General features: G+C 36.9%; 1 protein-coding gene across 1 annotated transcript; it reads right to left on the bottom strand.

The window, feature by feature from the left end:
- Positions 1–892: 892 nt before the first annotated feature.
- Positions 893–27,106, bottom strand: DCK (deoxycytidine kinase). The gene is made up of 7 exons (XM_061420418.1): positions 26,705–27,106; positions 23,119–23,234; positions 10,748–10,941; positions 9,123–9,270; positions 7,270–7,385; positions 4,973–5,063; positions 893–2,794 (listed from the first exon to the last, which is right to left on the bottom strand). Exons 1-7 carry the CDS (start codon positions 26,793–26,795, stop codon positions 2,768–2,770), a joined length of 783 nt encoding a protein of 260 aa, XP_061276402.1. The 5' UTR covers positions 26,796–27,106; the 3' UTR covers positions 893–2,767.
- Between the last annotated feature and the right edge of the window lie 699 nt (positions 27,107–27,805).

Raw genomic sequence — 27,805 nt, 5'->3', positions numbered from 1 at the left:
GAAGCTGTGCAAGTGTCAGGGCAGAAGGTATATGGAAGCTCTGTACTTTTCAGTCAGTTTTGCTGTGAACCTAAAACATTTCTGAAAAATAAAAATAAAGACTTAAAAATAAGTTCTTTAGTTTAACACCAGTGTACCAGAGTCAATTTCTTGGGCATGATAATATACTGTGGTTAAGTAAAACGTTACCATGGGGGCACACAGGAGCTCTGATCATTTTGTAACTTCTGTGAGTCTAAAATTATTTCCAAAAAACCTTTCTTTTTTTTTTTAAGAAAAGAAGTAAGATTTTCAAATGAGGAAGGCTATTGTCTACCAGGATGTAAATTATTTAGCATTTTTCTGGAGGTAATGAAATATATATCTCTATGTACAAAAATATTTTGGGACTCCTTGTCCTTTAAAATATAACAGACTTAACTACTCGGGGCTTGGTAAACACTGCTCTAAATTTCAGGCACAGAAAATGAGAAAACTCTGAATGAGGGGATAACTCATTGTGTAACTCTTGTACAACTGATTACCTTCTTAGAAGAGTAAACTATAAAAAGTAGTACATATACTTTGAAGAAAGATGATTTGATATGGGAGATAGGATCCAACAGATAATGCGGACAGCTAGGCTCAATACTCTTTTGCCCATCCAGTGGTACAGCTTTTGAGTCATGACAAATAGTAATTTTTTAAGCTTCTTTTCAATTTTACAGATTTAAAAAGTCATTAAGCTAATCATTTTTAAAGGTCATGGAACATCTCTGAAACATGTCTCCATTTAAAATCAATGTTAATTTATATAAACCACTGTCAACCTTTTTATATTCATAATTTTCTTCAAAAGTAGAATAAATTTTAATTCTAAGAAAGATGCAATCATTTCAATGAGTGTAGCTCATTAGAATTCAAGAGATTTATATTTATTTATTAAGCAAATATTTAATTTAATAAATTCATTCATATCAAACAAAAACAAATTCATACAATATCATGAGACAAATATTTATGGCAACTATAGGTCTGAAACAAGTCTCTCATTCAAAGATCAGTGCATCTAAACTATTTAATTCACTAAATTATTATCTTTGAATATCAAGAAACTAAACACAAGATATTTTAAAAAGGAAAATGATAGTTTCAAAGTAACTTTCCTCTCATTTTAAAAACTCCGAGTTTTTCTAAAATGTCAAGTAGAAAGGTTAAATACAAATAAAACACACTGCACATCTTAAACAAAGCTGAAAAAAATCTATACATACAGATCTAAACCTATATATATAGACCTAAAATAAATCCATGCAGATTTTAAAAAATTACAACTATTCTGTACCCTGCCCTCTTTATTAATATGTGTAATTTCTAATCCACAAAACATGATAATGCTTTCAAGATATATAACATAAAGCAAGATCATTTTTATCAGTAATTTCTCTAAAAGGAGAGGAAACAAATACTTAAGATATAATCCGACAGAGCAGCAAAACTATGAAGTGAAGAGTGATGATGTTCTCAAAGTAGAAATGTGTGACTTCTTTTCACTTTTAAATAAAACTTTAAAATAGCAGGTTGCCTATTAATCCAGACAGCAGGGAAAGTAGAACAGTGGCAGGAAATAAGAGCTGTGACTAACTAAGCAGTCTTTACTGCTAAGAAGATAATCTACCTTGTTTTCAGTTTCCTTTTATGCTTCTCACCAAGTATAAAGGTAAAGAAAAACTATTCATTTCCAGTACAGCATCAGTAAAAACTATAATGGAAAAATGTATCCCTCACTGTGTCCCACTAATGTTTTACCTATAAAAATGGTAAGAAATGTAAGGAAAACTGTAATTCCACCTCAAATGATTTAAAGACAATCAGAATTTAAGCCAACTCTTTAACTAGAATAGTAATACTCCATTCTAAAAGAATGGTCTGTGACGGAAAAAAGCAGGCAGTTATTTGAAGTTACAACTAAATTCAATCTTTATACTCAATGTAATAATCTTCAGTTATCATTTTAAGTGTAGCAACATTTCCTCTTTAATACTCTAAAATTCCATGCAAAAGATAAAGCCTCACTCATACCACACATGTAGAAACAAAGGCAGGAAAAAGACTAAATGACTTGTAAGTTATGTCAAACTGGGAACAAAGTCTAACCTACTACTCTACAAATGTGTTATAGACACCTTAATAAATATCAGTGAAGTGATTAAATATTAAACCCAATCTTAACTTCCACATCTATTAAGGTGGAAGGGAAAGCACCTGATCAAAAGTATTTCCAATGAAACCTCATAATCCTTTTTTGATGGATTTCTTAAATTCCACTTTTCAATTTTTAATAGATACACTAATGTACTTACACAGGACATACTACCATTTATGTGACATTAAAGTTTCCAGCTAAGAAACTGGTCATTGAGATGAGAAGCACCAGGAAAAAAAAAAAGTCAAGCAGCTGAGGAGGATAATATAGGAAAGACAAAAGGAGGCTGGATCCTTTATGATGTAGCTTAACTACTGTAACGATTCTGGAACCACCTAATGCCAGAATCCTTGTAAGGGATACTTATATGTCCTTGTTTCTTTAAACCCACAAAAGAGAAAAAAAAAAAAAAAGCTAGTAATAAACTTTTGTACAGGATTCATTAAAAAAATTTTTTTTGGGGGGGGGATAAAAGTAGTTAAAAACTTGGGTTTAGACGAGAGACATATGAAAATGGACCCCTGCAGATACACAAAGCTGAAGAAGGTGGAATCATTTGGTTGCGTGTAGTCATCAGCAAGATCACAAAGTGCTCAAAAAGTCTTTTACCTGAGGGAAGGAAAAAAATATTAATGTAATTCCTTGGCTAATTTCAGATATCTAATATTCATTTTCAATTAGAAGTATAGAACAGTTGAAGACCTCAACTGTATAAGTAAACTCTATCACAAAGCTACAGCATTTACTTTCAAAAGAAATATTAACAAATACTTGAGTAATAAAAGATGAATGATCCAAAAGTCATTACAGAAGTTATTAAATTTACATCTCAGATTGATACAGTTCTATAACTCATAACACTAATTTTCTCTTTATAATACCACAGACCCTGACATGTGCAGCTTTAGCACTGATAACATGAGTAATTGCAATGGTTTAAACAACTCTAAAGGTCTTGATTGTGTATGTAATCTATGTAATAGATTTACAATTTTTCTGAAGCACAAATGTGAACCATACAGACTATAAATATTAAAATGTGATGAAAGGTCATGTAAGTAGTGAATGAACCTAACCAAGTGACCAATGTCACAATACAAGATATTGCTCTCTCTATATTTTAGACTATACAGTAATTCTAATGAATAGACAAAAGATTATTGCCTTGCAAAAATACATGAAAAAAGTTGCCAAACTCTAACACTACTAATTAAAGTAAAAATAAATAATACTATGAGATGATGATCATTAATCAAAACTATGAAGTGCTAGCTAAAATGAAAAAGTGACTTTATAGATTCATATAGCTAAAATAATGGTTGGCTTTTAGTACTGCAATGGTTGACTTAATTTTATTTATTTTAACAGTATCACAAGTGAATTCTATCCTATATTTTTAACATCATTAAATTAGTGAAAGTGAAAGTCGTTCAGTTGTGTCTGACTTTTTGCCACCCCATGGACTATACAGTCCTTGGAATTCTCCAGGCCAGATAACTGGAGTGGGTAGCCATTCCCTTCTTCAGGGGATATTCCCCAGCCAGGGATTAAACCCAGGTCTCATGCACTGTAGGCAGATTCTTTACCAGCTAAGCCACAAGAGAAGTCCTTAAATTAAATTAGTGAAGAGGTCACTTAAATTTTCCAGATATGCTTTTCTTTGAAAATCAAAGTATTAGTCCCTCAGTTGTGCCTGACTCTTTGGGACTGCATAGACTGTAGCCCTCCAGGCTCCTCTGTCCACGTAATTCTCCAGGCAAGAATACTAGAGTGGGTCTCCATACCCTTCTCCAGGGGATCTTCCTGACCCAGGGATTGAACCCAGGTCTCATGCATTGCAGGCAGACTCTTTACCACTGAGTCACCAGGAAACACCACGGGAAAAACAACTATGTGCTATAGTAATATATAATGCTGAGATTTTTCAAAATTCTTGTTATACTTTATAAATGTTAAACACCTATTATACTAAACAGCAGACATTTTATGACAGGAAAAAGAAAAATAAAATTTCTCTCAAAACTAAACAAACAACAAAAAAAGGGGAGCTTTTTCTTTAGATCTTAGATCATTAAGTTAATTAACATGGATAGCTTCCCTGGTGGCTCAGACAGTAAAGTGTCTGCCTACAATGTGAGAAACCCGGGTTTACTCTTGCCTGGAAAATCCCATGGACCGAGGAGCTACAGTCCATGGGGTCGCAAAGAGTCGGACACAACTGAGCGGCGACTTCACTATAGGGATATTTATTATACAAATCCCATTACTAGTCTCTCTCAAGTATTCATCGATATGTTCTCTTCCAGTCCCTTTATCAATATAAGCACCACTTACTTAACAGAATATAGTCAACTCTAAATATATGGAAGATTAACTCTGACTAAGATAATGACTCAATGATTAGGCAATGCTAAGTCACAGACAAGGCACCAAACAAAACTAAAAAGTATAAATCTTTAATAACAAGACTCCAGATAATATAAAAATAGATGAGATCCATATCCTATAATTTTAGAGGGGAGTAAGCAAGAACTTTTGTTAATGTTACTCCTAAAATACAGACAAAGAAACAAAAGGATAAAGAAGGTCTTATTTTATTTAAGGCTACAAATCTAGAAGTTAAAGTTAAGATGAAAATCTAAATAGGCTAAATCCCTCTAAAGCTCTTAACTGTCTCTTAATTAACTCTGTCATCTTTCATTAGAAGACAATTTTCTCAGAAGTTAGAACACTTTAGACAAGACAAAACAACATTCTTTATAATCACTGTATTCAACATAAATCTACCTTTTCAATTAGACTGTCATGTTTGTCTTTAAAGTCTTCATTAACATCCAGTGTTAAGATAGGCACTTCTTGTAGATAATCAAAGTTGGTTCTGTTCAAAAAGAGATGAATAAAATATTTAGAAAAAGCAATAAATAAAAGAGAAACACTAAAAACATATTCTTATATCTTCATTTGAAAATCAAAATGTTATCCATTGTTTTACATTAAAATTATCCTGCAAGTACTTCATCTGACAATGCCTTCTTTCTCACCTAAATTTACTATGCATTATCTAAAAATCTCAGATATAAAATGTATAAAGCGAGGCACTGTGAAATGTCAGTTCAGTTAAGTTGCTCAGTCATGTCCAACTCTTTGCAACCCCATGAACCGCAGCACGCCAGGCCTCCCTGTCCATCACCAACTCCTGGAGTTTACCCAAACTCATGGCCATTGAGTCAGTGATGCTATACGACCAATCTCATCCTCTGTCGTTCTCTTCCCCTCCTGCCCTCAATCTTTCCTATCATCAGGGTCTTTTCAAATGAGTCAGCTCTTCACATCAGGTGGCCAAAGTCTTGGAATTTCAGCTTCAACATCAGTCCTTCAGTAAACACCCAGGACTGATCTCCTTTAGGATGGACTAGTTGGATCTCCTTGCAATCCCAGGGACTCTCAAGAATCTTCTCCAACACCACAGTTCAAAAGGATCAATTCTTTGGCAACTCAGCTTTCTTTATAGTCCAACTCTCACATCCATACCTGACCACTGGAAAACCACAGCCTTGACTAGACAGACCTTTGTTGACAAAGTGATGTCTCTGCTTTTTAATATGCTATCTAGATTGGTCATAACTTTCCTTCCAAGGAGTAAGTGTCTTTTAATTTCATGGTTGCAATCACCATCTGCAGTGATTTTGGAGCCCAGAAAAATAAAGTCAGCCACTGTTTCCCCATCTATTTGCCATGAAGTGATGGGACTGGATGCCATGATCTTAGTTTGTAAAATGTAATTCTCCTCAAAAACCAAAATCACACCAGAAAGTAGGGATGTTTAAAAATGAGAAAACTAAAGATCAGGGAGACCATTCTGGGGCTCAGAGATTGTCTAAAGTTGCAAACCAATAAGTGAGATGGATTTGAACTAAGATTTGACTAATGATAAAGTACAGTGATCTAAGAAACAAATCTGAAATATCTTAGATTCTATCTGAAAGAGAGTATAAGCATAACTCAGAGATACTGCAGGTATGGTTCCAGATAACTACAATTAAATGAATATCACAACAAAGCAAATACCACAACAAAGCAAGTCACACATATTTTTTTGGTTTCCCCATGGTTACAAAAGTTACATTTTCACTATATTGCAGTATAGCAAATGTGCAATATCATTATGTCTAAAAAAATGTAAATAAAAATACTTTATTGTTAAAAATTGCTATCATCTGATGCTTTAGTGAGTCACAATCTTTTTGCTATTGGAGGGTTTGAAATATTTCAAGAATTTACAAAATGTGACATTGAGACACAACATTAGCAAACGCTGTTGGAAAAATGGTGCCAACAGACTTGCTTGACAAAGGGTTGTCAGAAACCTTCCATTTGTAAGAAATGTAATATCTGTGACGCACAATAAAGCGAAGTGCTATAGAACAAGGTATGAGTGTGTGAGTGTGTGTGTTATTTGCTCAGGTGTGTCCAATTCTTTGCAACTCCAGGGACTCTATCCCACCAGGTTCCTCTATCCATGTAAATCACTAGGCAAGAATACTGGAGTGGGTAGCCATTTCCTTCTCCAGGGCATCTTCCCAACCAAGAGACTGAACCCAGGTCACCTGCATTGCAGGCAGATTCTTTACTGTTTGAGCCACCACGGAAGCACACAACAAGGTATGCTTGTACCTAAATAATACATACAGATGTATCTCTTACTTTATTCCTTAATGTGAACTCCATATACTATGCTGTAAATACGACCGGAGGAGATTAGCTATAAAAACTTCAAGAAATTAGGATCTCATTGCAATACAGAGAGTCAAAAGTGAAAGTGAAAGTGAAGTCGCTCAGTCGTGTCCGACTCTTAGCGACCCCCTGGACTGCAGCGCACCAGGCTCCTCTGTCCATGGGATTTTCCAGGCAAGAGTACTGGAGTGGGGTGCCATTGCCTTCTCCACAAAGAGTCAAAATTCACACTTAATTCTAAGAGATCCTACAGTACTAATATAAATGACTGAAAATTAAAAAATTGTACATGTTTTGGATTAAAATTTGATAAATACATTTAAAATCAATAGTAAATAAGGAAATCTTACTTTAGTGTTCTATGCAGGAGCCAGCTTTCATGCTTATAGTGAAGTTTCTCCAAGTATTCAAGAGGAATGCCTTGTTCTTCATTTCTTCCCCGTAAATATATTCTATTCAAGCATTTCTAAAAGCAAAAGCAATAAGAAAGGGGTAGGAGGAGTGGTGGAGGCAAGAAACATTTAAATAAGTTTCTTGTCAGCTGCCATTAAACTTTTCTTCTTTAGTGTCTCTTTATTTATGCTAGCTAAAATCTCTGTTTTTCCTAGAAAACGGAGTAGTTCATCTTTCCCTCCTTGGGTTTTTCACCCATTTGGTGGTTCTAAACCAAGAATTACTCTCAAAATAAATCAAATACTTCTATAAACTTTTGGTATCCATACTTGAAATATAAAGTATAAAATAAGTTTGGTTAAAAAACAAAAATATGCACCTGTGATAAACCATGATGGAAAAAAATATGAAAAAGTGTATATATCTGTATAACTGAGCCACTTTGCTATATGGCAAAAATTAAACACAACACTATAAATCAACTATACTTCAATAAAATTAAAAAAAAATTTTTAACTTTGGCATACAAAATGTGCTTCAAAGTCTATTATAAATCCTCTCTTTTCAAATAAGTAAATGGTCCTCTAACCAAAAGATATCATAAACAATACTGATGAAATAAAGTTTTGTGTTAGACTTGTGTTAGATGTGTACTATGAATGTTTCTAGAAGAACGAAACTATTATGATTCTTTATGTTTTTTCTTCTATATTTGTATTTACTATTTTCATAAATTAAAAACAAAAATTATTCTCAAAAATAAAAGTGAATTTCGAAATTGGTATGGTTAAATTCTGGCTTGCTGCTGCTGCTGCTGCTAAGTCACTTCAGTCGTGTCCGACTCTGTGCGACCCCGTAGACGGAAGCCCACCAGGCTCCCCCATCCCTGGGATTCTCCAGGCAAGAACACTGGAGTGGGTTGCCATCTCCTTCTCCAATGCATGAAAGTGAAAAGTGAAAGTGAAATCGCTCAGTCGTGGCTTACTTGATACTAAAAGAGGAACAAAATCATCCCTTGTTATCAGAAACCTAGTTTAGTTTCTTTGAAAATTCAGCTTCAATAGCAATACAGTATTCTTTCAGACGAGAAGTCATGACATTTACATCCAGAGCCTACTTTGTGACTCAGGGAAAGAAAGAGGAATAAAAAACAGAAAAAGCAGGCATGCAAGCACTAAAACCAGAAGTTTCTTAACCAATGTAAGCTTTTATTTAGGTTGGTTTTATGAAAGGCATCTATCTACTGGGTCTTTCTGAATTCATTACATAATTTCATAAGTAAGTAAGAATAGCTCTTTATAATCTATCACAAAAGGCACGTTTTCGAGTGAGCTCCCTTAACTCAAAAGGGCAAGGGTCCTCTAAGTCTCCTCTCAACTACAGTCACTTCTATCTACCCATTCCAAGCCACAATCATAAAGGATTCTTGACATGGATCTTCATCAACTTTGCCACTTATGCAGTAAATATTTACTAAGCTCCTACTATGTACCCAGACCCAGTTCTAGGCCCTGGAAATTCAACAGTAATTAAAATATCCAAAGTCCCAACTCATGAAACCTATATTCCAGGAGTTGCTTGAGCAAAGTTCTTAATGTAGCTGTAATAGAGAAGAGGCCCTGAAAAAGTCAGGAAGAATAATGATTAGAACTGAGAAAAAAAAGAAAAAAAAAAAAGAGAACTGAGGAAAAAATGTGGTCTTGTAGTTTTCTGGAGGTGGGGCAATTCTAAACTGAATTGCCTTCTCTACACACCTGAGGATTTCTATTAATAAATCTATAATGGATCCAACAAATTTTTATTGTCTCACCTCTGGAGTGGCTCTAAGATAAATGATTCCATCCAGTTCAAGGCTTTGGCCAAACTGGTTATTCATCCAGTCATGCCAGTCTTGATAAATGGTCCACTCTGTTTCATTCATGCAGTCAGATTCATACAAATTAGATGCAAAAATATACCTGCAAGAGAATCTGTATCAACACAAATTCTTTCCAAAAAGCACAGAGAGAAAATTGATCTACTAAATGGACATGAAACATTCTCCTAAATCCTACAGCAAATAATGCCTTGGTTAGCAAGAAAAAAAAAACAAAAAAAAAACACAGAGTATTTTGAACTATAGAACGTATGTTCTTGCCAGTGGTTCCCAAAAGTGTGGTGTGAGAACCCCTGGTAGTCCCCAGGACCCTTCCAGAGGTTCTGTGAGAGGCCAAATTACTTTATATACTGTACTTCAACCAAAAGCTTAAATAGCTTAAAAACAGAAGCACAAATGAGAATCCATCTGACTTCAAGTTAGACACTAAAGAGATTTGCATGCTGCTCTTCTCAATTTTTTTTTGAAAAATCTAATTTCACAAGTATCTTTTTCATGTTCATATGTAATGGATTTACTATTACTAATTTAAAATACATTAATAAATGTTTCTATATTTCTCAATTTTAATTTCTAATAACATAAATATCAATAGGACACTAAGCTTTTTGGGCTCCTTAATAATTATTAAGAACGAGAAGGGGTCCCAAAGTTTGAGAACCTCAGTTCTGAGCTAACTCTAGTAAAAGAATCCTTACATAATAAGCAGGGTAATTCTGATGCTGCTAAGTCGATTCAGTCGTGTCCAACTCCGTGTGACCCCATAGATGGCAGCCCACCAGGCTCCCCCATCCCTGGGATTCTCCAGGCAAGAACACTGGAGTGGCTTGCCATTTCCTTCTCCAATGCATGAAAGTGAAAAGTGAAAGTGAAGTCGCTCAGTCGTGTCTGACTCCTAGCAACCCCATGGACTGCAGCCTACCAGGCTCCTCCGTCCATGGGATTTGCCAGGCAAGAGTACAGGAGTGGGTTAATTCTAAGCCCCCCTCAGAGATATATGACCTCCTAGTTCCAGATGCAAGTCTAGAATAGGGATCCAGATTTAACCAGAGCTGATAAGAATGTTAAGAGGATTGGAAGAAATAAAAACTCTGCAAATGTGAAAGAGACGAGATGGCCACCACACCCCACCAGTTTCCATGGCAGCTAGAAATTATTCTGTTGTTGTTGCTGTTTAGTCAATAAGTCATTTCCAACTCTTTGCAACGCCATGGACCACAGTCTGCCAGATTCCCCTGTCCATGGGATTTCCCAGGCAAGAATACAGGACTGGGTTGTCATTCCCTTCTCCAGGGGATTGTCCTAACCCAAAGATTGAACTCATGTTTCCTGCACTGGCAGGCAGATTCTTTACCACTAAGTTACCAGGGAAGCCCAGAAATTATTCTAGAACTTCCCTAATGCCATTAATATCAAACTGCTGAAGGTATTAAATGTCATTTTCCATCTCAAATCTCTATTACTCTGAGTCTGTTGTTCCTTTATCCCCAGGAAACAGGGGGAAAAGTCCAGTTCTAAGCCAAGATTCCAAATTGACAAATAAGGTCATTTTTATATACCTGTCACTATACACAGATCGTTCAAAAAATAATACTGGTTTCTCTGCATCTTTGAGTTTTCCATTGAGAGCGGCAAGCTGAGCTCGTATTCGACTGAGGCAGGCATATGACTGGAAGGTAAAAGACCATCGTTCAGGTTTCTCATACATCATCTGAAGAACATTCCCGCCACTTTTCTGAGATGTTGTCAGTTCCTATTTTGAATTTGAAAAAAGAGACAAAAAGCAAAGTAATGATCAATAGGGCTATTTTACTATTTTTAAGTTAAAAAAATAGTTGGATAAATAAAAAACAAACAAACAATCCAATAAAAAAATGGGTAGAAGACCTGAATATACATTCTTACAAAGAAGATATACAGATGGGTAATAGTCACATGAAAATATGCTCAAAGTGGCTAATTTGGAAAAATGCAAATCAAAACAATGATATTAACACCTGCCTCTGGAAACAGTGAAATCACTTATTGTTCTTACAAAACATCACAAAAGTTTACTAGTAACATGTTTCACAGATTTGTTCAGATTTCTAGCCTAGCACCTCCTCTGGACAGAGTACTATGTGTTTAAGTAATTAAACAGGCAAGGTCATCTTAGGTCCCTTCCAGTATTCCTTTCACACTGAAAAACTCCTGTGATACCTACCCAGTATCTATTTGCTAATCTCTCTTCAACCACAGCATCCACTTGACTACTCTATATGGCCAATTTCTTGTTATTAGATTTTTATATAGTCTGAATTAAAGTAGTTTCGCTAGGGAAGATCTGATTTAATCCGTTAATTTTTTTTTTTTTAAAAGAGGCTTGCACCCTAGTTCAGTTCAGTTCAGTCACTCAGTCATGTCCAGCTCTTTGCAACCCCATGAACTGCAGCACACCAGGCCTCCCTGTCCATCACCAACTCCCGGAGTCCACCCAAACCCATGCCCATTGAGTTGGTGATGCCATCCAACCATCTCATCCTCTGTCGTCCCCTTCTCCTCTGCCTTCAATCCTTCCCAGCATCAGGGTCTTTTCAAATGAGTCAGCTCTTCACACCAGGTGGCCAGAGTACTGGAGTTTCAGCTTCAACATTAGCCCTTCCAATGAACACCCAGGACTGATCTCCTTTAAGATGGACTGGTTGGATCTCCTTGCAGTCCAAGGGACTCTCAAGAGTCTTCTCCAACACCACAGTTCAAAAGCATCAATTCTTTGGCGCTCAGCTTTCTTCACAGTCCAATTCTCACATCCATACATGACCACGGGAAAAACCATAGCCTTGACTAGACGGACCTTTGTTGACAAAGTGATGTCTCTGCTTTTTAATATGCTGTTTAGGTTGGTCATAACTTTCCTTCCAAGGAGTATGCATCTTTTAATTTCATGGCTGCAGTCACCATCTGCAGTGATTTTGGAGCCCCCTAAAATAAAGTCAGCCACTGTTTGCACTGTTTCCCCATCTATTTGCCATGAAGTGATGGGACCGGATGCCATGATCTTAGTTTTCTGAATGTTGAGCTTTAAGTCAACTTTTTCATTCTCCTCTTTCACTTCCATCAAGAGGCCCTTTAATTCTTCACTTTCTGCCATAACGGTGGTGTCATCTGCATATCTGAGGTTATTTATATTTCTCCCAGCAATCTTGATTTCAGTTTGTACTTCCTCCAGCCCAGCATTTCTCATGATGTACTTGGCATATAAGTTAAATAAGCAGGGTGACAATATACACCCTAAATGGTACACTAAATGAATCTCTAATTTGCAAAAGATATAGAAAGTAATTTTGAGCATCTATCCATTGCCATTTCACTACTACAGGTCAAAGTCAGCAAATGCTAACATTTCAGGCTTACAAATCAAAACAAAGGGGAGTAAACAGAAAGAAGCCACTGAAATTTCTTCCTCAGAGTGATAGCTCTATTAAATAGATTAAATCTATTAAAATAGATTAAAATCGATCAAAATAGGTTGCATGGTAACAATATATTAGAAAACTTTTGATATTAGAGTTGTCAGACTAAAAAAGAAAAAACAAAACTGAGGACCCAGGGTTCATCAGCCTTTTCTATATCAAGCTATATAAAGGTTCTCCCCAAAGCTGTACATCCTTAAACTTGTTTACTAACTTTTAAAGAATAAAATATGACTGCTTAATTCCTATTCTCAATCTTAGTTCAAATAAATGCCCCTGAACACTTTCTGAAAGTTCATGCTCAAAGTAGGTGTTCTTCCTCTGAGGGAGGAAAAAAAAAAAAATTCAGAAATGTAAATACTACAACGGATCTTAAAGTTTCAGTTAAGAACTAAAAACCACACAAACACGTGCTGCTCTGAGGCAGAATTTACATTTCATACCACAAACCACATAATTAAGTGAAACTTCTCAAAATTGGAAGGAAAAGAAAAGCATAAAATGGCAAGAGGCCAACAGTCAACAATAGGTCTATTTAGAAATACTGAGCAGATGATGAACTGAAATAAAGGTGTAACAGCTGCCTTCTCAAACTGCTTAAAGAATAAATGTAATTTTATTAGAGTTTCAAGGACTTTTGTTAATTTAGTTATAAACGGATTGTCTAATTCACCATCCTCCAGGGAGAAAATCTTTCATACAAGTGAATGTTTCCAGCTAAATGAAGTTTATCAACTCAACCAAAACTTTTGTTTAGTTGGTTTTATAAAGAGGACACTAAAAAAATAAAATAAAATAAAATAAAGAGGACACTAGTGTATATTTTATTTTCCTTCCCTGGTAAGCATGGCTCAGTAACAGAGACAACTTTATGAACACTGCTGGTGGATTTATGAGAGAAGTTAGCTAAACACAAGCTGCCATTAACACACATGAAATATCCAGAATAAATAAATAAGTATCAGGCACAAAAACACCAATATGAAAAGATACATGTACCCTATGCTTGTTGCAGCATTATTTACAATAACCAAAACATGGAACAACCTAAGTGTCTGTCGATGGAAGAACGGATCAAGATATAGTGTATGCATATAGTGGACTACAACTTGGCAATGACAGAAAACAAAATCTTGCCATTTGTAACATTAATGGACCTTAAGGGTATTATGCTAAGTGAAACCAGTCAGACAAAAACAAATACCATATGATTTCATTCACAGGAGGAATCAAACAAACAAAAACCCAGACTCACAGATACAGAGGACAGACAGGTGAGAGGGAGGTAGTGGGTAGGGGTTGAATTGGGAAAAAGGATCAAGAGGTGCACATTTCAGTTATAAAATAAATAAGTCATGGGGATGAAAGGAATAGAGAAAGGAGAATAAAGGAAATGACAGGGTGTTAACTTTGTATGGTAACAGATGGTAACTAGACTTACGATGATCATCTCACAATGTATACAAATGTTGAATCACTACATATTGAGCATATGAAACTAACAACATTATGTGAATTACATCTGAAAGATATACTTAAATATTAAATATACAAATGTTAAATTATTAATTTTCAAATAATAAAAAATACAGGTTAAACAGGTTTTTCACTTCGTTAAAGGATTAGATGTATTTGATACTAAAAAAGGGGGCAGAATAGTAGTGGTATTCATGTATTATGAAATTCTCTGCAGTACAAATGTTAATTCAAAACACAAAATTTAACTCTTGATTTAGTCTGCTCTATTCCTGGTTGCATTATCTTGGCTTTCATGGCATATTTTTTAGAAAGAATATGCTTAGAAATGTGAACACAAAGGGCATATCTAAGTTTTCCTAAAAGTTTATTTTTTTATTTTGTTAAATTTGAAAATAGAGACCATCTGTTGAAGAACTAATAAGTTCATTACTCAAAATATCCCTTTATAAGAAAATACACTTCAATTTTAATGATAATTACAATAATACCTATCATTTATTACCTATTTTATACCAGAGACTATATAAAAAGTATACATTATCTCAACTCTATGAAACAGTCATTACTGACACTATTTTATAGGTTTAAGAAACAGGGTTCAAAAAGGTTGAATAACTGATTAATATCAATAAATCTAGTAAGCAGCAAAACTAGGATTCAAGCCTAAGACTTATTCTAAAGCCATATTTTTTCCAAAACATTGCTCTGCTATTACATATTGAAGTTACATCTATAAACAAAGTGTTCGATGCTCAGTCGTGTCCTACTCTTTGCAACCGCATGGGCTGTAGCCTGCCAGGCTCCTCTGTCCATGGAATTTTCTAGGCAAGAATACTGGAGTGTGTTGTCATTACCTTCTCCAGGGGATCTTCCCGACCCAGGGATCAAACCCAGGTCTCCTGCATTGCGGGCAGAATCTTTACCTCTAAGCCACCAGGACAGCCTATATCCTTATCTATAAACAATACTTACATTTGATTTCTTGAAGGGAGATATTCAGATACTATCTGGGTAATTTACCTGGTGCTGGTGTTTCGTATTTTAATAATTTTATCTCAGACATGGATAGCTTTACATAGTTAAACAAGAGAGAATTCACCAAAGGCATAAATAAAAATTCACTAGTGAAAATACATGTGAGTTATTTTTATAAATAAAACTAACCATGACAATTTTTTTGTCTTTATCACTGTCTAGCCTATTTCAAATTATCTTCAGTGCACAAATATCTGTTACCAAAATAACCATTAACTTTATTTTGTTTTGTTTTTCACCACATCACATGGCTTGTGGGATCTTAGCTCCCTGACCGGGATTCCCCTGCAATGGAAGCCTAGTCCTAAAGGCTTCACCACCAGGGAATTTCCTAAAATAACCGTTAACTTTAAAATAAACTTCAACAACTTCCACATAATTTAACTAAACACGGCACATTTGAGTTTAAGTTACAATAACAAATAAATTTAAGGTACTTCTATTTGGAAACTGTGGTGGCAGAAACTACTACATGTTCCATAAAACCAGGCTGTTTTCCTCCTGGACACACAGCTAGGCTTTATTCCCCAGTCTTCCTTGTAATTAACTGTAGGCTTGAGACTCAGTTCCAGTCAGTGCAAACAGGGCAGAAGCAATGTATATCATGTCCAGGCAAGGCCCATAAAAACCTCTCAAAGGTGACGACTGTTTATTCATCAGCTGGAGACAAAAGACTTCCAGAAACTGGGGATGAGGCCCAAATTTTCGCTTTACCAAGTCCTCCAGGTGACTCTAATGAACACTAAAGGTTGAAGTACTGTCTGAGAGGTTAGATGAGCCACACTCATGGGTCTCTGAGTCACAGCACAGTATGCCATTCACTCAATATCATCTTTCTAGTAGTCATGCATGGATGTGGGACTGGACCATAAAGAAGTCTGAGTGCCGAAGAATCGATGCTTTCGAATTGTGATGCTGGAGAAGACTCTGTAAAGTCCCTTGGACAGCAAGGAGATCAAACCAGTCAGTCCTAAAGAAAATCAACCCTGAATACTCACTGCAAAGACTGATGCTGAAGCTGAAGCACCAATACTTTGGCCTGCTGATGCAAAGAGCCAACTCATTGGAAAAGACTCTGACGCTGGGGAAGACTGAAGGCAGGAGGAGAAGCAGGCCACAGAGGATGAGATAGTTGGAAGGCATCACCGACTCAATGGACATGAGTCTGAGCAAACTCTGGGAGACAATGAAGGACAGGAAGCCTGATGCTTCACTCCATGGGGTCACAAAGAGTCGGACACGACTTAGTGACTGAATAACAATAACACAGCAGCAAGTGTTACCTTAAATTTATCTGATATATTTAATAAAATCTATCAGAAGTGAACTTAGAAAAAAAAAAAAAGAAGTGAACTTGGTTCATTTGAAAAACAGGATCAATTTGCTAGGCACTGTGAATAATAGTGAGATAAAATAGGGTATAAATGCAAAATTAAGTAGGTTTGTTACAAAACAGATAGTGAACAGAAGTTTGAAGGCTTTTCTGAAGAGACATGAGGACAATATGCTAGGTGAAATAAGCCAGTCACAAAATGGCAAATACTGTATGATTCACTTATACAAGGTCTCTAAAGTAATCAGATTCATAGAGACAGAAAGTAGAATGGTGGTTACCAGGAGCTGGGGGAAGGGGGCAAAGAAGAGTTGTTTAATGAATATAGAGTTTTAGTTCTGCAAGATGAAAATTTCTAGAGATCTGTTCCATAGCAATGTAAATATCCTTACTACTACTACGGAGCTGTATGTTTAAAAATCGTTAAGATGGTAAAATTTATACATATTTTTTACCACAAAAAAACAAAAATCACACAAAGACTACAGGTCTTCTTTTACTTGGATTTCTAATAAATGTCATCTCTCTTGCCCAAAGCAAGTCCAAAATCTGCTATATGAAAATAATTTAGAGGATCAATCTTGATTCATCACCTAATCAAAAAAATAATAATCAGCTAGTTGTTCTAAAAATACAGATGCTTAAATTAAAACTAAATAAAAAACCCGTAACACAAATTTACAGCTTTGAAGATGATACTTTTTGGCTCTTAGTTTAACATGGTACCGAATTAGAAAATTAACAGTAAGCCAGGATACCATTTTCTAGTTCTTCAGGATAATCAAAGAGCCCATACAAAAATATTTTCTTCTGATCTTATGCATGAAAGTTTTGAAACTGCCGGTTTTCTGAATGCAATTAAGAATAAAATATTAGAAGTTCTATCAAAAAAATACTGTGTATCATCTTTACCAAACTGAGTGTAATTTTAGTGTTTTTTCCCTCCGAAAAGTATTTAGATAAAAAATATGAATGCCTCAGGGTCAAACTACATTAAATAAAAACTAATAGAACATCTCTAGAAAGCAGTTTAGCTACATTCACTTTAAAAATTCTGTATCCACAGGCCAACTTAATTACACTTTTGAAAATTTATCTTAAAGAAATAATCCAAAACACAGATTTAACCACAAAGATGGTTATCACAGTGCTAAGGAAATAGGCTATCATTCTATTTATTAGGCACTTAATTAAGTAAATAATGGTACATGCACACAATAAATTAGGCTGACTTTATAAATTATTTATAGTAAACTTTTAATAACATTTTCAATTTCCTTTGACACAAACATTATAGGAAAGAAAAGCAAAGTAAAAAATTATGTATTGTTGGTTCAAGTAAGATCTAAGAAAGTTTTACTTCCCTCCTTGGTAGTCCATGATATTATCTTAATTTTGAACAATAAGCACATATTACTTCATATTCTCCACTCACCTGTCAAAGTTGGATATAATAAATCATCATCTCAACTATATAAAAGTTACATATGGGGTGGTGGGATTACAGGTAACTTTAATCTGTTTTTGTATTTATATCTATAATTCACTTCATGACAGAACACTTCATGACTTTACAGAAAGCATAGATTATTGCCAAGATGAGTAAAAATGAGAATTATCAAGTAGAGATTCAAAATCATTTATCTTTTACTTCTAGTCTAACCTTTGAGACATTGCAAGTTCAATCAAGTTAAGTTTGGTCAAAAGAATCAGAGTCTATTAGACAAGATAATCATAAAAGGGTTGACAAAAGTTAGGCGATTTCAAAGGGTATGAGTGGTATTTTATTAAGCATTCGTAATTAATTTTCAAGAATGATTTATCAAAAAATATGCTACTGTTTCACAGATAACTATATTTTATCCTTTCTTTCTCAGAGTTACTAATTTTTCAGTGACTTCTCAGTGGTAAGAAGTGTTAGATGAAAGTAAAATAGCATTTCACAATAAACAACAAAGATCTCTCAAAAGAATTCAGCTCACTAAGAAAAACAGCAAAAACATCTTCCTAACAGTCTGTATATCTCAAAAATAAGCTAAAAGAAAGCAACTCAGTCAAAGCTTTTGGGCCTAAACAGTAACATAAATCACCAAATAAACCACACTGCTATTTGAAATAAACCTTTAACACAAAGACTGATAGTCATCTGGGCCATATGATTTAAAGATAATTTACCATGGGAGGGGGAAGGTGGGGAGGTTACATAGTCTTTTTAGGTACTTTTTGACTCTATTTTGCTAAAATTGGTGGCAGCACATCAGCAGTATAGCAACACTTCAGCCACTAGGTGGCAGGTGAAAAAACAAAACCAGCTAAACATGCAGGTGCAAATTAAACTACTGTCTAGGGGAAGAGATCAGAGGTACTGATAACCCAACATTTCCCAGGCTACAGCTACTGCCCAGAAGTGTGATTAAAAGGAGAACATCCAAAGGGGGACTGGCCTTACCAGAGTCATGTCTGAAGACAGTCTACTTCTCACCACTGGCAGCATGCTAAGGAAGCTGCAATTTGGACAGTGGTTCATATCAAAATCCCAAGGAAGAGTCAGGGATGGGTCTCAGAAAGAAGGGCCCCAGGATGAAGGCAGAAACTCCATTTCTTGAGGTGCAGGAAGAAATAAGATACTGGGAACACATCCACCCATTACTACCCTCATATTCCACTATCTTATCCCCAAAATACTACCCTCCAGTCTGAAACTTCATCTAGAAATACACAGGATTAAGTACACACACACAAAAATAACATTATCCTCCAAGAATGTACACCAAAATCCAATGTAGATAATCAAATTGTAACATAGTAGAGACATGACTGGATTACAGGAAACTGATGAAAGTATGTATTTAAAAAGGCCTATGTTAACATTAACTGTGTTGGATCGTCTACATGGTAGTTAAAAAGAAAGTTTGAAATTTTGACTGTGCTCACAGGAAGAAAATGCTCCAGCCCATAAACATGAATATAAGATCCATGAAACCAATGTGAATGGAGACAGATGCATCAATGCATCATAGTCTGATGATATCAGTCACTAAGATAAATATAACTAATTTCCCTGAGCACTGATTCTAAGCTTAAGAGACAACCTTCTTATTATAAATTGTCTCCCCATGTACATTAATGCAAAATTTTCAACCTCTCCTCTCCAACACAACTAAAGGGTTCAATACACTCCTAACACTAACAGTGATTCACTAGGGTTCTCACTATTAACCAGGAGGCATCCCACATATTAAAATTCTCAAAGGATTGTTTGCTGTTTGAAAAAGCACCCCAAGTCTCTGAGATCCAGAGTTCTGTCTACTGGGCCTACATAGAAAATGAACTGACCTACTTCAATGAATCTAATAATTACATTTCTCTCTGCAAATCAAAATTTTCGACATTTTGGTTTTTGTATACGCTCCTGTGTGTTTGGTTAACATAAGGTATACTGGGAATTCACTGGTGCTTAGGACTCTGCACTTCCATTGCTGTGGGCATGGGTTCAATTCTTGGTAATTGGCTGGGGAACTAAGATCCTGCAAGCTGCGAGGCACAGCCGCCCCCCCTCCAAAAAAACAAGTAAGGTACGCTGAAAGGCAGAAACATTTACTATGCCAACAAACCAGTTACATGTATTTAGTATGAGTTAGAAGCTATGATATTAAAATTAGAAGTGGAAGTGTTAGTCACTCAGTTGTGTCCAACTCTTTGTGACCTCATGGACTGTAGCCCGCCAGGCTCCTCCGTCCATGGAAGTCTCCAGGCAAGAATACTGGAGTGGGTTGCCTTTCCCTTCTCCAGGGGATGTTCCCAACCCAGGGATCAAACCTGGGTCCCCGGCACTGCAGGCAGATTCTTTACTGTCTGAGCCATCAGGGAACGGAACTTCAATGAAGGTCACTTAATCCAATCTAGTCTAACATTCTCCCAATGAAAGAATGCTTTCTGTATTTCTCACACTGGTTTAATTTGGCTAGTTTCTACCTAACCCCTGAGAATTACTGCACTGACAGTTGACCCCGGAAATGAGAAGGAGAAAGATTACTTTTAGAACACAGGTCTCTCACTCCTAAATAAAAGCACCCTTGAGTAGGGCACTATCAAAGAGGCAACAAGACATACTTTACGAGGTAAAAATGTAGAGTGAGCGAAGACCAAATATCCAAAAGAAAATGGGCAAAAGGATCTGAAAAGGGACTTCACAAAAGAAATCCAAATAGCAAATACATTAATTAAAGGAGCACAATTTCATTAGCAATCAGGGAAATACAAATTAAAAACATAAAAGATATTAAATGTTCATCAGAATGACAAAATTTAGGAAGCTGGACAACACTAAATATTGGCAAAGGAATGGACTAATGACAGCTTGAGTACACTGTGGGGAATGTAAAGCAGTAAAACCACTTCAGAAAATAGGCATCATACACATACCCCAACACACAGTAATTTAACTTCTTATTTCAAAAGAAACTCTTGCATGTGTACGCCAGGATCCATATTCATAAATGGCTGTTTTCACAGCAACTACACTAGGAACCTGAACTCCAATACTTTGGCCACCTGATGTGAAGAGCTGACTGATTGGAAAAGACTCTGATGCTGGAAGGGATTGGGGGCAGGAGGAGAAGGGGACGACAGAGGATGAGATGGCTGGATGGCATCACCAACTCGATGGACATGAGTTTGGGTGAACTCCAGGAGTTGGTGATGGACAGAGAGGCCTGGCGTGCTGTGATTCATGGGGTTACAAAGAGTCAGACACGACTCAGCAACTGAACTGAACTGAAACTAGGAACCACTCAAAAAACAATCAAAGGTATAGAATGGACAAATAGTAATATATGAATACAACTGAATACCATATGGCAATGCAAATGAACAAGCTATAGCTGCATGCAAAAATATAGACAAATTTCACAAACTTATTAAGCAAAAGAAGAAAAGGAATGCAAATGGATGTCTTTATATAAGATTAAAAAACAGACAAAACTAATTGTATTTCTTAGAGATATGTTCATGTACTTTAAATTCTTTTTAGAAAGAAGAAAAATTATCACAAGAATTATGAGAGTTATTTTATGTGAGTGATTACCCCTAGGAGTTATTATCCTTGGGAAGGAGATAATGTGACCTGAGAAGAACAGGGACTTTTTGAACAAGAAGGTAATGGTCTATTTCTTGACCTGAATGACGATTACAAAGATGTTAGCCTTCAAACTGTTCTTCAAACCGTACATAGGTTTCACATACTTTTCTATTAGTTGTATTGTACGTCCAAAAAAATGCTGAAAGAAGCAAATAAATTTACCCACTTAAAACTCTACTTAAGGCTAATTCTGCCTTTCCTCAAGGACCAGAATGAAATATCATTTCTTAAGAACATGGAGTCCACATCGAAAGGAAGTCCCTTCAGGATTTAGTCCTGGATTATTCAATGAATTGCAATGTAGTGAGCTGCTAACCATGCTTAGTAAACAGGTATGTGAGAAAACACTTTCAGTTATACAAAACCAGTATCCTCAAAGTCTGCACAGTTATCTTGGTTAGTGATTCCTCCCTATATATATGATTTACATTTTAAACATTCAATTATTATTCCTAGAGTTCTCATAACAACAGCTACACTTTTAAACTAAACTTTTTGTTCAATACCTCTGTCCTCCTCAAACTAACAAAGTAAGTTTCTAGCACACATTTCCATTTTTCCATTTCTGCTATGCTGCTTTCAGTTTCAATTCTCATTTCTCCAGAAATGAAAATCTTAATAATCAGATCTCAATGCTTCTTCATATATATATATACACACACACACATATATATGTATACAATAAAAAAAAGTTTTCTGTAAAAAATGGAATGTAACCATTATTTCCTCTTCCTCATTTCCAATGTAGGATGGCTAGTGCTGGGAAACTGAAACTTGTGTCCAGGTAAAAGTCTGACAAGAATGAAAGTATAAAAATAAATGGCTGTCAAAGATAAAAGTCTTAAAATATAAACTAACAAAATTCAGCTATGGAGTAGCTGTTTTTGCTTTTCTTGTTTATAAACAAAAATGTAAAAAGACACTCAAGGAATTTACATTTTTTTAAAACGTTTTAATTTTTTAAAAACTTTAAAAATTCTACTTAGCTGCAATGCAGTGCATAATCTTAAGCACATAGTTCAATGAATGTCTAGATATATATATATCAGTGAAACTCGATGAGTCATGTCTGGCTCTTTGCAATCCCATGGACTATAGTCCATGGAATTCTCCAGGCCAGAATACTGGAGTGGGTAGCCTTTCCCTTCTCCAGGGGATCTTCCCAATCCAGGGATTGAAACCAGGTCTCCTGTACTGCAGGCGGATTCTTTACCAGCTAAGCCACAAGGGAAGCCCGTGTGTGTGTGTGTGTGTGTGTGTGTGTGTGTGTACACACTTCTTTACCAGCTAAGCCACAAGGGAAGCCTGTGTGTGTGTGTGTGTGTGTGTGTGTGTACACACTTCTACACAATGACTGCCCAAATGAAGATACAGACTTAAAGCTATATTGGAAAAGGAAAAAACAAACAAACAAAAAAAAAAATCCCAAGGTTATAACTGTTTGTCTAAACCAAAATTCTCTATTTTATTAAATAAAGTTTATTTTCATACCTCAAATTCATCCTGAGTACTCTGAACATTGCACCACCTGGCAACAGGTTCAGGCACCACTTCCCAGTCCTCACAGACTTGTTTAAGGATATTCACAAATGTTGACTTCCCAGCAGCTGTTGTGAGAGGAAAAGTGAAATTGAGGAAGGAAACAAAAATGCCTAGTCATCAGCTTTTACAAAATTTATAATAGCAAACAATACAAAAAAGAAAAACAAACATTCAATTTTCTAAACTCTCTCAGATTTTTTTTTTTAATGAAAAGGTAGAGTCCCTGACCACCTGTATTAATAAGCACATCTGTTTGTTAATGTTTTAAGTTTACCAAAGCCATGGAACAGAATTTTAAAAATCCAAGACCTAGATTTACTTTCCTTGAAAAAACAATTAGAAATAACTTTGTGGGAAGTAGTTAAGGGTATTCTCCCACTTAATTAAGTTTGCAATTTGGGACCAAGTCACTGAATCTCTAAGAGCCTGTTTCCTCATAATATAATGGAGACTATAATAATAACACCCTCCTCATAGAAACTGTTGTGATAAACTCACTACAGTGACAGTCATTCCAGTCTCCAGCGTTTTCAAAATTTTCCTCTCTATTGGCTCTATTCATTCAACATACAAACAAACTTGGGTCTTTCTGATCTAAAACCAATCTAGAAACAACCAAATAAACCAAAAAATTAATATAAAGATGCATCCAATCCACAGAGTTTCAGGATGGGAAATAATATGATTACTACTGTATGATCCTAATTATCATATGACACTCTGGCTAACAGAAATTATAAAAATATTTTTGCAAAGTACTTCCTACTAGCAATAGCCATGTTTCTGCTGTTTCCCTTTCACAGTCCTGTGCACTCTATCCAACTCCTTAAAAAAAAGAGTTGTATGTACTTTACTTCTCCCTGATCGTTGACTAGTTTCTGAAATATCTAGGAGGAAAAAAAGAAAACAGTTCAGATGTAACCAAAACATATATTCTCTATTTTAAAATTATCTGGAAATTCATTCAATTTAATAGGAAAGAGATTCTTGACCAAGAATTTGACAGAGTGTAGCAATACTCTTAATGACACCACACCCTTCCTATCTGAAGTCACCAAATGTGATTATATTAGTCATCTTTGGTCAGCATGTTTTCCCTCTTTCTATATATATGACAAATGCACACACACATAGATAAATCTATTTAAAAAAGCAACAGCAGCAAAGCTTCCTCTTCCTTATAAATTGGATCCAAAAAAAGGAGAGGGTCAATCAGAAAGTAACACACAGAATAGTTGAGAAGCAAAACATGAAAGTCATATTATCACCATAGAACAGACAGAAAATCTTTTAAGAATAAACCAGATGATCATCAGGTTTAATCATAGGAAAAACAAGGTGGACCACAGATTTCACGTGAAGAGTGTAAACACAGAAACTCAAGGCATTTAGAAGAATGGTGAATGGAAGCATGTAAAACACTCACCATTCATTCATTCATTGAGTTAGATGGAGGAAAGGAAGAAAATTTGAGTGGGTAGCCATTTCCTCCTCCAGGGGATCTTCCCAACCCTCAAACTGAATCAAGTCTCCTGCACTGGCAGGCAGATTCTTTACCACTTACAGCTTACTTGGGTCTAGCAAACATGGCAGAGAGGCACAAGAACCACAGTACAAGAGCATTAATAAATAGGAACTGACAAAGCCACAGTATCAGGAAAAACTGTTAAGTGGTGAGGGACATATGCCATCCAAATAGCAAACAGTTGTTTTACAGAAATGCAGTGTTACCAGATCTTCAGATTTTTCAAGAGAAGCCAAAAATCTAGATGTTAATGGGAAATCTCAACATCTGTAAATGCCAGTAACTAATTAAAAATTTTTTTTCAAATTTGGGCAGGCCAATATTGTGTAAATGCAGGCCATGAGTTTGCAACTTCTTCCAGTGTTAAGGATCAGGGAGGTGAGAGAGTTAAGCAGGGGTTAACACAATCATATTTGTATACAGAAGGAAAACTCTGGAAGAATTTAAAGAAACTGGAGATGGGGTGACAAATTAGGAAATTATTTCAGGTGCTGAGAAGATTAAAAGATGCTAGGAAGGAAGTAAATTTCTAGGTATCACACATTGCTTAGCTGGATTTAGGAAAGGGAAGGAATTGTGGTGTAGACGTAAGAGGTTGTTCATTCAAATTTACTTTTGGAATGGCTTTGTTCAACTACTTCCTCCTGTTTTTATATATGGTATTCTATATCAATAAGTAGCTGTGTAAAATCACACTAGTAAACATTCATCTTCAAAGAAGTATCCTAGCTAAGAAGAAATGAGAGACTGTTACATGGACTTTTCCAACTGTTGTCTCAACACTGGAGCAAAGAAACAAAATGCCCTCCTTGAGGCTGTATTCAGCTTTTTTTATTGCTTGCAATGCTGCTAAAGCACCTGTCTACCTTGCCTTGTTAAAGTACAAGTGCTTTGAACATGGTAAGAATTTTTTAAAATTGTTGTATGCATGAATGGCCAGTACCTAACTTGGAACCAAAAAAAAAAAAAAAGAATCCTATCAAAACAGGAAGCATCAAGCACAGGTTTCCGGAGGTAAGAAAGAGAGAAGAATCGGAAGTTCTCTAGTATCTTGTAAAATGACATCTGGATTAAGAACAGAAATAGTAGTGGTCTTTGAATCATAACCCAATGTTCACTTGCATGTTGGCTGGGGAGTGAGTGATCCATGTTGCCAAGATCATTTAAAGACTCTTTCCTTGTACTTGAATGTTTACAGCAACTTTATTCATAATCTAAACACTGGGAAAAAAATCCAAATGTCCACAAGTGGGAGAGATAAACTGTGGTATACCCATGCAATGGAATACTAGGAACTAACCAAAAAAAAAAAAAAAAAACAAAACCACACACACAAACGCACAGATACAAGCAGCATGAATAAATCTAAAAGCATTCGCTAAATTAGAGAAGACACAAAAGGCTACACACTATGATTTCCTTTACATGACATTCTGAAAAAGGCAAAACTGTCAGGAATAGAAATCACATCAGTGCTTGTCAGGTGATAGAAATGGAGAGAGGGATGACCACAAAGAAGTACCGGGAAACTTCTTGCAGTGATGGAGATGTTCTGAATTGTGATTCTGGTGGAGGTAAATTATTATGTTTGTCAAACCTCATAGAGCTCTAGACCTAAAAAAAGGATCATTTAGCTTATGTAAATTGCACCTCAAGCACTGACATACAGACACATCATTAAAAACAAACAGAACAAAACCATTCTCTTTGCACTATCCCAACGAAGAGGCTGAAAAGGACTCCAAGCGTGTCTCACAAGGCTCGGAGGCCTAGGCCCGCGGCCAGACGCCCAGAGGCTGAGACCACCCTCGGGGCATGGGAGGGAAGCTGGGGAGAGCAGAGAGGGGTGCTTTCGGCGTCAATTTAGGATTCGGGGTCGCGTCCCCAAGCGCAGGACCAGACTGGGAAAAGTATCCCCGGAAGAATAGTAGGGATGCGGCAAAGGGGCGCTTCAGCCCCCCGCAGCCGCGACTACCCCCTTTGGGACCAACATCTCACGAGGCCCCTTACCGATGTTCCCTTCGATGGAAATTTTCTTGATGCGGGTCCCCTCAGAGCTGGCTGCGGGAGACGGGCAGCTCCTCTTGGGTGGGGTGGCCATGCCTTCTCCTGTTGGGAGCCCCGAGCGCTTCAGGCAAGGAGGGCTTGGAGGTGGCCGCAGGTGCGCGCGCCGGGGTTCACGCCACCCCGGAACTCGCCTTGACCTGCAGACTGAACTCTCTCCCGTCCCAGACTCTCCGGCCGGCGGATCGGCGGGTTTGATTTTGGCGCGCGGAGACAGCAGCCGATGGGGGAGGGACCGCGAGGTGGCCGCCCGCCCAGTGGGGAAGCCACGCCCCCGCCCTCCCCTAAATCGGCGATTCCACCAAGGGCCCCTCGGCCTGCACCCGCCATAAGAGGGACTCCTGCGTGCGCACCCGGCACGTCGGGTCAAGGGGAAACAGAGGGCGGGGCCGCGCGCGCGCAGGCGAGGAAGGCGTTCCCTGAATCTTCCGAGAACTCAGGGAGGGCGCCCAAGGTAGAAGGGCGCTGGAGGTTGAAGGGCTGCGTCTCTCTTCGTTACCGAGAGCGGCCGGACTTTGGGGAACTCGCTTGTTCCGTGGGGCTTGTGGTTTCTGAACTTCTGGACTGAACTGGTTGAGCTTGAAGCTTTGAACTCGTCAGGGGAGAGGTGCATAGTACAAAAATTAAACGTATTATCCTTGTTCTCAGCCTTCTAGGGGAAGACGGTTATCAGGCCAGGTGGCGCTGGGCGATCCAGTCCTCAGGGAATGTATTGCAGTCTTATTGCACGCCAGACCTTATTTCGAAGGTTTTTCGTGGATTAACTAGCATCAAGTGCGAGAGGTCTTACTGTTTATCAGCGAGTAAACAGGCACTGAGGGGCTCAGTCAGTTCAGTTCAGTCGCTCAGTCGTGTCCACTCTTTGCAACCCCATGAATCGCAGCATGCCAGGCCTCCCTGTCCATCACCAACTCCAGGAGTTCACTCAGACTCACGTCCATCGAGTCAGTGATGCCATCCAGCCATCTCATCCTCTGTCGTCCCCTTCTCCTCCTGCCCCCAATCCCTCCCGACTTGTTGAAAATCTCAGAGTCAGTGAGTGGAACT

The sequence above is a fragment of the Bos javanicus genome, chromosome 6 (genome assembly GCF_032452875.1).
Source record: "Bos javanicus breed banteng chromosome 6, ARS-OSU_banteng_1.0, whole genome shotgun sequence".
Taxonomy (NCBI): Eukaryota; Metazoa; Chordata; class Mammalia; order Artiodactyla; family Bovidae; genus Bos; species Bos javanicus.
Note: the sequence above shows the minus strand (reverse complement) of the source record. Positions and strands in the feature narration are given on the sequence as shown.